General features: G+C 39.7%; 1 protein-coding gene across 1 annotated transcript in view; it reads left to right on the top strand.

The window, feature by feature from the left end:
- Window positions 1-14,348, top strand: part of LOC126485084 (ran-binding protein 9) — a 236,658-nt gene that overhangs the window by 169,679 nt on the left and 52,631 nt on the right. Inside the window, exons 2-3 of the mRNA XM_050108691.1 lie at window positions 4,646-4,810; window positions 13,788-13,978. Coding sequence (XP_049964648.1) covers window positions 4,646-4,810; window positions 13,788-13,978 — 356 coding nt within the window. The remainder of the gene's footprint in view (window positions 1-4,645; window positions 4,811-13,787; window positions 13,979-14,348) is intronic.

The following is a 14,348-nucleotide window of genomic DNA, read 5'->3' on the forward strand; positions in this document are numbered from 1 at the left end:
ACAGTCGAGTAAGTAGCCAACTCACACACACACACACACACACACACACACACACACGCGCGTATGAATTTGCCCAAATGTAAATTAAAAGTAATTCCAGTCACTCGGTTCCGACGAAGATTTTTGGGAGGTTTGTCTTGCCTGTGAGACAAATGGCAGTAATTGAAACACTGTCCTAAAAGTTCCCAATTGGGACCCATCTGCCCCATTAACGGCTTGCCTCGTATTTGGCAAAAAACATAGGGTTTTCAGTGGGTCATATATCGAACAGCCAGTTCTTCCCTTCAATGTAGAATATGAAACACATTAAAAAATAAATAAGTGAATGAATGAATAAAATGTAATCAGTAGCCTGTGATGCGTCATTGTTTAACATTATTGCGTTTGATCATCGGAGAAGGCTTTCCTACTAATTTTGTCATCCTGAAGACGTAGTTTCTACCTTACATTGTGAGGAGGTTAGAGCTTACAAGAAAGCTGGCTAATAATGAAATGTGATTTATTCATCTGAGCACATTCCATTTTCGCGCGCGCGTGATATATATATATGTTTGGCTACACACATATTGCTCATTATTTTCTTTTGCGTTGCTTGTGCGGTAGGGAAACCCTCTGCAGGCAAAGAGAGTATGACACCAGTGCGCTGCAGAATGTCTTCTGAATTTCCCAGTGCCATTCACGTCGTTATTAATAACAAATCTTCTGTATCACAGTTAATACATGTAAAATTATTTTCCAGATTGAAATATGGATCAAATAGTTGCTCCTTCGACAACTCTCCTCCATGTCGTCAAGAATAATATCAGGTGTAGAAGTATTAAACCGGCATGTGATTGCAATAATTAAACGTCTGCTGTTTGAAACTGATAAACAATATCTTATTCAAAATAATCTCCATTGCTATTTAGACATTTCTCCTCGCCCCCCCCCCCCCACCCCACCAGGCTATGAATGCCGCGCTTGCGCTTTAAAAGAAAAAATCTTGTTTTGAAGTGAGCCATTTTCGTATATTTTCATCCGAATTGAAGCGTTTTTCAGCGAGAGCGTGCCCCAGTGATACAAATACGTGATCATCGGACGGAGGCAAGCCTGGGAATAAGCCACATGACCTAGCATTTCCCAACTGAACCCCTCGATCGTTTCCCTGACCCGTTTTGCTGTGCGTGATCGGCCGTTATCATGGAGCAATATGACTTTGTGCTGGTTTTTTTCCATATTCCAGTCGTTTTTCACGTAATGTTCGATTTAAATCGATCATTTGCTGTCGGTAGCGATCAGTGTTAACGGTTTCACCAGGTTTTAGCAGCTCATAATAGATGACACCCTTCTGATTTACGACGCTTAGGATTCTCAAAATACATCCATTTTTCATCACCTGTCATTGTTTGATGGAGAAACGACTTTCTTTTGCGTCTGGCGAGCAGCATTTCACAAGTGGTCTTTCGATTCGCTTGCTGTCTTTCATTCAATTCATGCGGAACCCATTTTCTGCACCTCCCCATAGCTTTCAACCTAAGAGAAACTGCTTTCTGCGTCGCATTCAATTGTTCAACGCGTTTCCGTTGAGTTTGATATCACCTTCATCCTGTAAGGCCTGCAGTTCGTTATCTTCGAACGTTTTCGGTGGTTTCCCACGCTCATCGTTTCTCATGTCAAAATCACCACTTTTGAATTTCATAAACTACTCAAAACACCGTGTTTTTCCAAGAGCATATTCGCCGGAAGCTTCGGGTTTGAAACAGATGACGATGTTCAGAACTTGGGTTACTGTGTTGACATTCGTCGTCATCCATTACAGAAAGCAGATTTCGTTGCAGACGTGGTCTCACTGACGGCTAGCACCATCTATAGGGAAATTCCGCTTTCATATATCTACACTTGGTACACACTAAATCCTTACCATCTTTCCTTTTTAGACAAATTGAATTGCACACAACCAATGTGATAATCATCCCTCAGATACACTTTAGGACTTTTGGGGGCCAGTTCTACACAACTTCCCTGGAACCACAATACAGTGCTTCTTGTTTTGTGGACAAAGACCCCATCCCGTTGCAGCCAAAAAGTTCTGATTCTTAACTGTTTTCACAGTGTGGGATGCAACTTGCGATCTAAAATGTTTCCAAAAACTTCATTCATTTGGACATCAACGATAATGATGGTCTTTGCATAAACGAGGAACCAACTGCTATCCAAGCCATCATAAAAATGCTTCCAAATTTCATAATTGTTACACCTCATTCGGAGAGCACTGTTAACTATGTTCTCGTTAACTATGTTCTCATCAGTTTATCATGCACCTAACTGAGCACCACATCATGTGAAGGAGCACACCATGAAGCATCCTCCTCAGCCCCACAAATCAGTGTTGGCGTGCCCCACAATATGGCCTGGGGATCAGAAAGCAACTATGCTACAGCACAACTTTCACTAATTGGACTCAGTACCCGAGCTACAATGAAACTCTTCTACAATAGCTGGTGAAGATACCTGATGATTCATTTGTATAGTAAAAGTTAGAATTCAGAGGTCCCTAACTGTAAACTAGTTGGTCTACCAGAGCAGTGGTTCAGTTTAATGCATGTCTGACAGTCCCATTTCACATTTACATTCATAATAGTGGATGTGGGCTCAAGTACTTTGTGTAAAATCTCTGATGGAAGCCTGATCTGGACAGGCAATAAGTGAACACCTTGTTATTATGTACGCAGTTATTTCTATTGACACATTTTGATATAAAATTAGTAGAAAGAACGTTGACACATTCTACCTATATTTCAGTACTCTCAGGTCACTGGTGTCACATTAAATGTTGTGGGTGCAATAGAGGGTCTGAAAATTTTTGACCATTTGGAAGAAACTGTTGTGGCTAAGTGGGCAAGTGCAAGACAGCAAATCCCAAGGTTTGGGGCTCAGCTCCCAGTCAGTCTTCGGAATTTTTCCTGTCTTTTATCACTTATTTCACATTTATGTGCTTTTCATGTGGTAGATTGCAACAGCCAACAATTAAATCTTTTATGTGAGCTCTTTAATTCTCTGTGGATCATGTCTAGAGGAGCTGGACATCATAGAGGGAAGGTGAGGTTAAGAACACAGACACAAAGTTCTAAGTAATACATTGGTATGTTACATTTTGACATTTTGTTCATTGGTCTCTTGGAAAATAGTAGCCTTAGAGTTGAGTGACAGTCTTCTGATTTTGCTAATCACCCCAGTAGTTGACTGCAACTGCTTGGGAAAGCCTTGAGAAACTCAAATGATTCTGGCAGAATCAGGTAAAAGAAGTCTGTATTCTCCACAGATGCAGATTTTTTTTCATAGTTTCCAGTACATTTCGGTGTTTGCCATTTTTGGACTGAACGATCACAAATCTTGTATCATAGATTATGAATGTAGTGATTCAGATCAGTTGGTCAGTGGAAAAAAGTGTTCTATATTTGGTCATGAATTCTTGCACCAGATTGCTACATGGATGGAATCATTTATGTAGAATTTGTGGAGTAATACGACAGTAATTGGGGAGACATGTAAATTGGGCAGTAATGGTGGAAAATGATAGTTCTTGCCAGACATCTGCTTAAGGAATACAATGAAAGTAGAAAACTAAAAAGGTCCTACAACCAGTGTTATCCTGAAGCATTTTATGATCTAAGTTAAATATCGTGCTAATTTTATCAGGAGAATTGTGAATACTACAACAGTCATGGGTGTTTCTTGTGAACAGTATGTGACAAATCTGTTTCATGAGAGTTTTTTCTCATTTTCATTAAAAATTTAAATTCTAACTGACTTGTGACGCTACTTGTCCCAGCTGTAAAATAAAATGCATGATTTCTAATGAATGGAAATAATACCCCTTTGCCTCTATAAGAAGCATCTCTTGCACAGAATGTATTTTTTTGTCATGGAGGTGTTTCCTTGCAGAAGAATGTTAACTCATTAGCATATGATGATTCATGAATGGTACAAACAAATTTTTGCTGTAGAACCAACAAAATCATGACCAGTAATTTTTGAAATATAATTATTACATGAAATGCTTTCCCCATATGATAATTTTTAACAGAGGAATTAAAAATTCATACATTAAGGGACAAAATGTATAGCCAACTTTGTTTATGTATCCCATGAAGTCTCGTTGTAAGCTTATTTAACATGAGAAAAGGGGCTTATTCTATTGTTTTTATCAAGTGGATATCATTAGTAATAACAAAACTGAAATAGTCATTATTGCTCATATTACTTTGTACTACTGTTTGGTATGGTAAGTGGTGATTTGGAACTTCTGGAGTTGTGACTTGGTTTTCACCTCATTGGAAATTTATTAGAGTAAATGCAAAAAACACTACATTATAGAATGCACCACATATGCAAAAAATAACGATATACCTCATCAAGAAAATGCATGGCAGCATAAAGAGAAAAATGCCATTTCATCAAGTTAACAAAGACACTTGCATTCATGATTTATGAGAATTTTTTATGTTTGCACATGAATGCAAAATTCTATATGTATAATTCTTTTTGGATTCTAATAGAAAATTGTATCAGTAAAATTCCTCTCCAGAAGCTCCAAGTCTCTACAGCTGTGTTCACTATTCTGTAAAAATAACTGTCTTATTGTCTGGCTTGCTTTTATTTCCAGGTCATGGGAAAACACACAAAGATGCTGCAAGCGTACGGGCCACTCACCCTATACCTGCAGCCTGTGGTCTGTACTATTTTGAAGTGAAAATTGTTAGTAAAGGCAGAGATGGATACATGGGGATTGGATTATCTGCACAGGGTGTAAATATGAACAGGCTTCCAGGTAACAATTTGTTTTGCATAAACCAAGCAACTTAGGATTGTGAATAATTTGCATTATTTGTTTTAAAAATTGTTGTAAAATTTACTGCCGATAAGCATTTCATCTTATTTACTAACATGTTTAAGAAGTGAATAGCCCATATTAAGAGAGAGAGAAAATTTGTTATTGTGCATGTTATTAGTCACATTTCCAATCGTGTTAGGGTCCTTCAAAAAGAAATAAAAACTGTTTAATGAATTATAATGCCATTGCTATTAGAAGGAGGTATGATCTCCTTCAGCGCACTGAGACCCCAAACTGGCCACTAGAAGAGCAATAGAACACACCTATATGCCAGCAGACCAAGCATGTGCGTGCATCAGCATCCACTGCACTCACTCATGCTGAAAACAGAGAAACGTAGGCTTCGAAAGAAGAGAAATGTGGTGTAGTGCTGTTTCTGTACAAACGAAGGAGTGCAAGGAATGGAAATTCAACAAAGTGTGACACAAGTGGATGAAGAACACTGCAAGTCCAGTGCAATTCAGATGTGCAGTCTGACATTTGGGACAATGGCTCCCACCATAACTCAAAGGTCGTCAGTAATGAGGACATCCACCTGTTGCACGTTGGTATCAGCAATGCAGTGTGTCATTCAAGATCGTGTGGTGTTGGCCGATGACGTCCATCCTTCCTTGCATTGCTGGTGACATACCTTGATCCTTGCAACAGACATGCAGTGCTCTTCACACATTTGTGCCATTCTTTGATGAATATTCATTCCCCTCACTTCTTCTGCTGTTAGGGGAAACTTACTACGTCCATTTGTTCTTCTGTGTTCAGCACTACTGAGTGAAGTGGACGGGCGACTCGTACACATTCTTGCTCTGTCATCACATGGGTGTGCATGCGTGCTTGTCCCTTTAGAGGTGAGTTTGAGGCCTCAGTGCAGTTATAGTAAACACACTGTCTTGTGTAGTCCATGGAATTGCAATCCATTCAGAGGTTTTCATTTTACAGCCATTGGCTTGTTTCTTTTTGAATGACCGTGACTGATGGAAATAAAATGAGGATGTATGCTAAATCAAATACTCTTTACCCTTAACTCATTGGCCATTATCCATGACATGTGATCTATGAACAGCAACAGTGTGGAAATTAGATATCCTTTTGACATAAGACAGGTAAAGGTAGGGGGGAAGGGGAGAACACATTTGAGCAATTTGCTCTGACTGTGAACACTCAAAGAATCACAGTCCTATCATGATTTGCCCCTGCAGCTGCTCTACTAGACCATGATGTTCAAGCCTGATTTCAATCAAGTAGATACCTTACCCTATTTTGAAAGTATTCTCTTGGAACTTTTCGCATGGATATATAAAACAGAACCCAAGTTTTCCACACATCCTATGAATGTCTCTTTCACTGCGTCCTCCAAATAAACACAAAACTTGAGAGTGCAAGACAATAGCCTCAGCACTGGTATGGCTGTGAAAAATGGTCTCTTTATCGCCATCGTGCGAAGATATTGGAGCGCTTTCACCAAGATACTTGGGATGCTGTGGCAGGACATCAAAAGCTTTGGCACCCGGACATCGTGGGTGGACCTGATCTTTTTGATCAAGACGATAGATTATGGGAAGCAGAAGCTCAACAATGGCAGAAACTATGTAAAGCCAAACAGTGTTCCCTCACCAGTTCAATGAAACATGACAGTGCATATTTTATGCAATAATTGGTCTACTAAGCCACCAGCAACACCTGCATAAAAGCAGTATGCATAAACTGCAATGAACAAATACATTGCCTGACAAAAACATGAAGCATCAAAAAGGGAGGAATAAATGAAATGAGACTTTGATCACATAATCAATTCAAATTTACAAAAACTTGACATCACGAATCTACTCACTAATATGATGGTGCATCCCCTCTGACCCGGATGCATGCACTGATTCAATTGTGAAGATTGTCATAAAGCCATTGTATCATCTCCTGATGCAAGCTGACCTACAACTGTTGTAACTGATCCTTGCTATCCTGGATACAGGCACATAGACGAAGTTGATACCCAAGCTGGTCCCATAAGTTCTATTAGGGACAGATCTGGGGATCTTGCTGGCCACGGTGATGCCTCAACATCACACAGACAGTCCGTTGAAAGGCATATCTTGTGTTGATGAGCATTGTCTGTTAAAAAAATGGCACAATGATACTGTGGCATCAGAGAGAGAAATTGAGGGTGCAGGATGTTCTTGACATACTGATTTGCCATCACAAGTTCCAACAGTCACTATCAGCCATGGCCTACAGTCGTGTATGGTGGCTGCCCTCACCACAACGCCAGGAGTAACACTAATGTATCTCTTCAAAACGACGGAAGAACGGATCCTTTCTCCAGGTTACTGCAATACTCACCACTGACTGCCATCTGGGTTAGTGCAGAACCATGATTCATCATTGAACACAATACCACACCAAAAACAGCCATTGATGTTCCGGTGTTAACAGCAACTTATGCATGGGATGGTAATTCCCTAATCTGGCCACTGCTAGTCGCCAACTGCTGTACGGGATGACACAAAATGTTTTATGGAGTGCGTTACTTGTACTCAGATAGCTGGCTCAAATTTGAGGGGTTACGAAGTGCTTGTTGCACAATAAGGTGATACTACTTTGTGGTAGTCAAAAACGGTTAACTGGAAACTTGGTGATATGTATACTTGCCCTCACATTCCCATGCAGTCCAACATCAGCCCACTGTCACATCCTAATGCCCCACCAATCTGGATATCTCATGATTCAACCAACTGGCCGAATGGAGACCCACAATGAGGCCCTTTCAAACTGTCAGGGGTTATGATGCTGCCTGTCGTGAGTACATAATGATGCTCTCTGTCGTCAGTACACAGCATCTACATGTCCTTCCAGTGATCACTCAACATCCAGTGCTGTTTGTGCCCCTTATATACACTTCCAGGACTGGTAACAACACTGAAGTGAACACCACTAATGCACTTCGCTGGCTGTAGAATTGCAGCTCTGATTTACATGCCCACCAATGGTGTGTATGTATAAGAAGTTACACTGACATTCGACCATATCTTCTTGGTGCTTCACTTTTGTTGTCAGGCTGTATATGTACTCAGAAATACACAGTTGCTGATAAAGTCGCATTAATTAGATCTTGTTGACAATAAATTCCACGTGTGTGTGATGTTGGTGAAACAGTGTTAGACTTGGCGCCAACATTTCTAATAGTGTTAAAGGAGGATATTTGAGTCACCTAGGTTTAGCTGCCAAGGGAGAAAGATAGAGTGTAAAATTCCCACATGTAATAAGCTGTTTTATTTGTATGACACAACACTTACTTTGCGGGCACAGATGTTGTGACCCATTAATTCCTTCCAAGAAGATGGTAAAAACCTACCTGTGAGGTCTCCAAGCCAGTATTTCTTGTGTGGTGATGCTCTATTTAACACACACACACACACACACACACACACACACACACACACACACACACACACACACACACACACCACATTTTTGTTGCTGGTTTTTATGTTAGAACTCGTCTATGATGGAAGAGTTGTTAAGAAGAGACCTTGTAAATCTGCATTGTAACAAGTATCTACCTCAGTTATTATCTTTGCAGTCCAATGACTAAGAGTTTTTTTTTAGAGCTGTGTTTCTCCCACCTATCTCTTGTGAAATGATCATGACTGGAAAATCGAGAAAATTGCAGCTCATAAGGTGATTTAGCGACAGTTTTTCTTCCTGTACATCATTGGAAAATGGAAGGGTCGGAAGGAAATGATTGAGGGCACTTGAGATACCTCCACCAGACACTTTAAGATGATGATTGGAGTATAGACTCCAACAACAGACTTTCAGAGATTGTTTGTGGATACATTCTGTATATTTTGGTATAAAGGATCCACTGTCTCTTGACGGTTCATCCCAGGGTTCTCATATTTCGTTTGGTTTCTTGCCACAATTAGCTTTGCTTTGTGTTGCCCTGAAAGTAGTAAACAATGGTGAAAATGTTGACAGTTTGTGCTGTGTGTCTTGTTTCCATTCACTCATGCTACCTGTTGTTAACAGCAGTAATTCCCTCTTAAACTCGTTGCCCTCAAGCTTACATTCAGTACTTCTGACAGTCTAGGGTTTTGATTTCCAGCATTCTTAATTGTGGATTAACAGTGATGCACAACAGCACTTTGGATAGGATTTCTGATGATAAGTTGGCCGATATGCACCTTGCCTGCCAGTTCATTGAATGCAATTCACCTGTGGCAACCAAATCACAGCACTTTTATGGATGGGGCTGTTGTGTTGTTGTTGTGGTCTTCAGTCCCGAGACTGGTTTGATGCAGCTCTCCATGCTACTCCATCCTGTGCAAGCTTCTTCATCTCCCAGTACCTACTGCAGCCTACATCCTTCTGAATCTGCTTAGTGTATTCATCTCTTGGTCTCCCTCTACGATTTTTACCCTCCACGCTGCCCTCCAATACTAAATTGTTGATCCCTTGATGCCTCAGAACATGTCCTACCAACCGATCCCTTCTCCTGGTCAAGTTGTGCCACAAACTCCTCTTCTCCCCAATTCTATTCAATACCTCCTCATTAGTTATGTGATCTACCCATCTAATCTTCAGCAGTCTTCTGTAGCACTACATTTAAAAACCTTGTATTCTCTTTTTGTCTAAACTATTTATCGTCCACGTTTCACTTTCATACATGGCTGAACTCCATACAAGTACTTTCAGAAACAACTTGCTGACACTTGAATCTATAATCGATCTTAACAAATTTCTCTTCTTCAGAAACGCTTTCCTTGCGATTGCCAGTCTACATTTTATATCCTCTCTACTTCGACCATCATCAGTTATTTTGCTCCCCAAATAGAAAAACTCCTTTACTACTTTAAGTGTCTCTTTCCTAATCTAATTCCCTCAGCATCACCCGACTTAATTCGACTACATTCCATTATCCTTGTTTTGCTTTTGTTGATGTTCATCTTACACCCTCCTTTCGAGACACTGTCCATTCCGTTCAAGTGCTCTTCAAACTCCTTTGCTGTCTCTGACAGAATTACCATGTCATCGGCGAACATCAAAGTTCTTAATTTTTCTCCATGGATTTTAATACCTACAATGAACTTTTCTTTTGTTTCCTTTACTGCTTGCTCAATATACAGATTGAATAGCATCGGGAAGAGGCTACAACCCTGTCTCACTCCCTTCCCAACCACTGCTTCCCTTTCATGTCCCTTGACTCTTATAACTGCCATCTGCTTTCTGTACAAATTGTAAATACCGTAGCCTTTCACTCCCTGTATTTTACCTCTGCCACCTTCAGAATTTGAAAGAGAATATTCCAGTCAACATTGTCAAAAGCATTTCTCTAAGTCTACAAATGCTAGAAATGTAGGTTTGCCTTTCTTCTAAGATAAGTCGTAGGGTCAGTATTGCCTCAAGTGTTCCAACATTTCTACAGAATCCAAACTGATCTTCCCCGAGGTCGGCTTCTACCGGTTTTTCCATTCATCTGTAAAGAATTCGCATTAGTATTTTGCAGCTGTGACTTATTAAACTGACAGTTCGGTAGTTTTCACATCTGTCAACACCTGCTTTCTTTGGGATTGGAACTATTATATTCTTCTTGAAGTCTGAGGGAATTTTGCCTGTCTCATACATCTTGCTCACCAGATGGTAGAGTTTTGTCAGGACTGGCCCTCCCAAGGCCATCAGTAGTTCTAATGGAATGTTGTCTACTCCCGGGGCCTTGTTTCAACTTAGGTCTTTCAGTGCTCTGTCAAACTCTTCACGCAGTATCATATCTCCCATTTCATCTTCGTCTACATACTCTTCCATTTCCTTAATATTGTCATCAAGAACATCGCCCCTGTATAGACCCTCTATATACTCCTTCCACCTTTCTGCTTTCCCTTCTTTTCTTAGAACTGGGTTTCCATCTGAGCTCTTGATATTCATGCAAGTGGTTCTCTTTTCTCCAAAGGTCTCTTTAATTTTCCTGTTGGCAGTATCTATCTTACCCATAGTGAGATAAGCCTCTACGTCCTTGTATTAATCAGTATTTTGTAGTGTGTGTTATGGTTGTTGCATATTACAGGCTTCTTAATTCTTGTGAAGATATTTTCACAGAAACAAAGATGACATGAGTAACAAACCCAAATAAATCACAATCACATTGTTACTTCATCACGAGCCACCGGAGACCTTGGGTCCGTTATACCAAAATACTCAGAACAACCTCAGAAAATTTGTCAGTGGAGTTCTAGTTTACCCTGAATATGTAGAATGTAACACTGTCATGACATGGGAAAACTTTTGCTGTTGGCTGTGTTTCAGACTTCACAGGATCCAGGATGTAACATGACATCAATGTCCAAAAATTCCAGAAAATATCATCTACAGACAGCAAGATTTTGTGAATATTATCCTTGCTCTTTGGCTCATTATTCAGGCATCACCAGATATTTGTGATAGAGTTTGAGATAAATAGAGTTGATGGGCTAGTCTTGATGTTTGAAGGAAGGTTTGACTTATGATTAAGAAGAGAACCCCATAACAACCGAATTATCAAAATATCTGAGACAGCTGTCACAGTTTGCCCTTTCTCTACAAAGATAATCAGTTTCATTCAGTTGTGAAACATCTTCAGATCAGTAGTAACTGCATAGAAACCAGTGAATTTCAATTACTGTGTACAGTTTCCATAAGTACTTCATGGTCACTGAAATTGACTGGTTACCCTGTAATTACTACCAATCCAAAAATGTTCTATAATTGAACAAAATTATTTAAGATTGTGACAGTAATAAATGACATTTAGTTAACTGTATGTTAACGCCAGCAAATATCTGTTTTATTCCAGTGGGTGCTGGAATTGATAACTTTCAAGATGTTTAGGTTAAACTTGAATCCACCTAAAGACGGGCAATGATTTGGGTTGTTCCATAGTCATTATCATTGTGATACAGTATGCAACCTAGTGAACCGATGTATTCGTTTCCTTGTAACTGGAACATTACCAAAACATAAAATCCCCATTCAGCTTTCTCTACCCTTTCACATACACCTGCCAGAAGGCTCCTGAGGGATTTGATTGCACATGCAACTGTGTCATTCATCTTCATCATGTTAAAATTCAAATGCCCAGACACCATTTCCAGTTTGTCGTGACCCACTATTGGAGTCTCTTTGTGAACCTTGCCCATGCAGTTCTGCTCAAAATTTCATGTGATACATTTTCATCCAAATTATTATCAAGGAACTGTTGAAGAGGAAACATAGATGTCCTGCAGCAACTGCTATCTGGTAGATAATGTAGACCAGGCATTTTCAGCCTCCCACTGTTGCTCATTGGAATGATGCCAGTCATTGTCATCTTCCAGTCAATTTCTTGTAGGCTGAGATGTTTTCAGATCTACTGATGGTTGCAAACACTACACCTGCAAAATCTGCCACTTCCTTTTCTGGATGACTATTAGCTTTACCAAAAAGCAGTCGCTTTCATTCATTACACCTTCATATTGGCCATATTTTTATGTTAATATGACATATCAGTCAAACAATAATTTTACTAAGCATTATTCATGTTCTTAAAATTAATCCATCTTTTTCATTCATGTGTTCCTGCCCAACTTCCTCCATTGCCATGTACAAGCATCTGAAGTTATTTTTTGACCATGACACAATTAGGTAGGTTAACTTTTGTGTCAGAAAATACACAGTCAGTTGACTTTGAATTAGTTTGTTTATTTTTATGTTAGTGAGGATCAGTTTCACTGGAAACAAATATTCACTGATTCATCATTTAATTGCTTCTTAAATGTTGAAGCTACAGACAGGTGATCTAACTTTCTGACAAATTAAAACTGTGTGGCAAACCAGGGCTCGATACTGTGATGTTCACCTTTCATGAGCAAATGCTGTACTGACAGCTGTACAGACACGGCCTACAACCCACCCATAAAGCTTTTCTTCTGCCAGTACGTCATCTCCGACCTTCCAAATTCCAAAGATGAGAGAAGTGAAGATGAGGAAGTAAAGCAGTGACAGCAGGTTGCAAGTCATGCGTAGGTAGCTCAGTTGGTACAACATTTGCTGACGAAATGTGGCTCAGGTTCGAGCATCAGTCTGGCACACGGTTTTAATCTGTTAGTATGTTTCGAATCATTGCACACTGTGTTGCAAAGTGAAATTCATGCTGAACAACTTTCTTTGCTTCATGTGGATTGAATATTATGTGAGTGGCGTAAGTGTATCCTAAAGGGTGTCAGGATGAGCTGCGCTAGTCAGTAATGTGACAAAGTGACAGTTTCTGCATGTTATTACCAACAGTTCCAGATATGACATTGGTGAATTATTTTTTCTGTTATCTTCTGACAACACACTACAGCAAGATTTTAATGTTACCGATGCAAGTTGTCCCTGTAGTAGGAACATTAGTACTGTGTAAAGCAGGCTTCATATGTAGACGAGATGTGCTTGAGAAAACAGGATCAGTAATATTTCATTGCAGAAACTATTAATGTGGTTGAAAGTGAGAGGCAAAGCCATTTAGATGCAGTCATATTTGTAGATACTGTAGCTGTAACATTCATAACAGTAGTGCTAAAGTTTACCCAGTATATGTGCAAATCTGTGAGCTGTTCCTTCTAATTTTGTGTGATCTTCCACTAATGTACCAAGGGCAGGGACATCGCATTTCTGTGTGCTTGTATCATAACCGCTAACTTCATCACAACATGCACTTTGTGCTCTTCGATAAATCAGACAGTGTAAATGCAATGAACAATTGCTAATAGTTATTTATGAAATAGAGTATATAAGTCGATATATGATGGGAAGATGAGGAGACATTGTTGGCACTTGTTTTGAAATTAAATATGTTTACAATTTCAAAATAGACCTTCTGTGTGTCTCAGGCATATACATGTACCGCGCTCGATCCATTTTTCCGTAGGTTGGGACAAGCACTCGTATGGCTACCATGGCGATGATGGACATTCATTCTGCTCATCAGGCACAGGACAGCCTTATGGACCAACATTTACAACTGGTGATGTTATAGGCTGTGGTGTCAACCTTGTTGACAATACTTGTTTTTATACTAAAAATGGCCACAACCTTGGTGTGGCATTCACAGACCTACCAGTAAGTCATGAAAATCTTATTAGTACCTCATAGTTAGTTGTTTGTGCATTCCACCAAAAGGCTTTTTACTGTGTAATATAGGTTAATATTTTAGGCTTTGACATTATTTGGAGAACTTTTTATGTTTTATGCTAAATTATCTCATTACTGATCATATTGAGAGAGAGATTTCACCATCTGGGGTTAGGTATAGCATATTTAGAAATACCTTTCTTTTATTATCATTTTGTTCTCTCTCTCTCTCTCTCTCTCTCTCTCTCTCTCTCTCTCTCTGTCTGTCTGTCTGTGTGTGTGTGTGTGTGTGTGTGTGTGTGTGTGTGTGTGTGTGTGTGTGTGTGTTTAGTTACTCGCTGCACATCATAGGCGACAT

Source organism: Schistocerca serialis, chromosome 6 (genome assembly GCF_023864345.2).
Source record: "Schistocerca serialis cubense isolate TAMUIC-IGC-003099 chromosome 6, iqSchSeri2.2, whole genome shotgun sequence".
NCBI lineage: Eukaryota > Metazoa > Arthropoda > Insecta > Orthoptera > Acrididae > Schistocerca > Schistocerca serialis.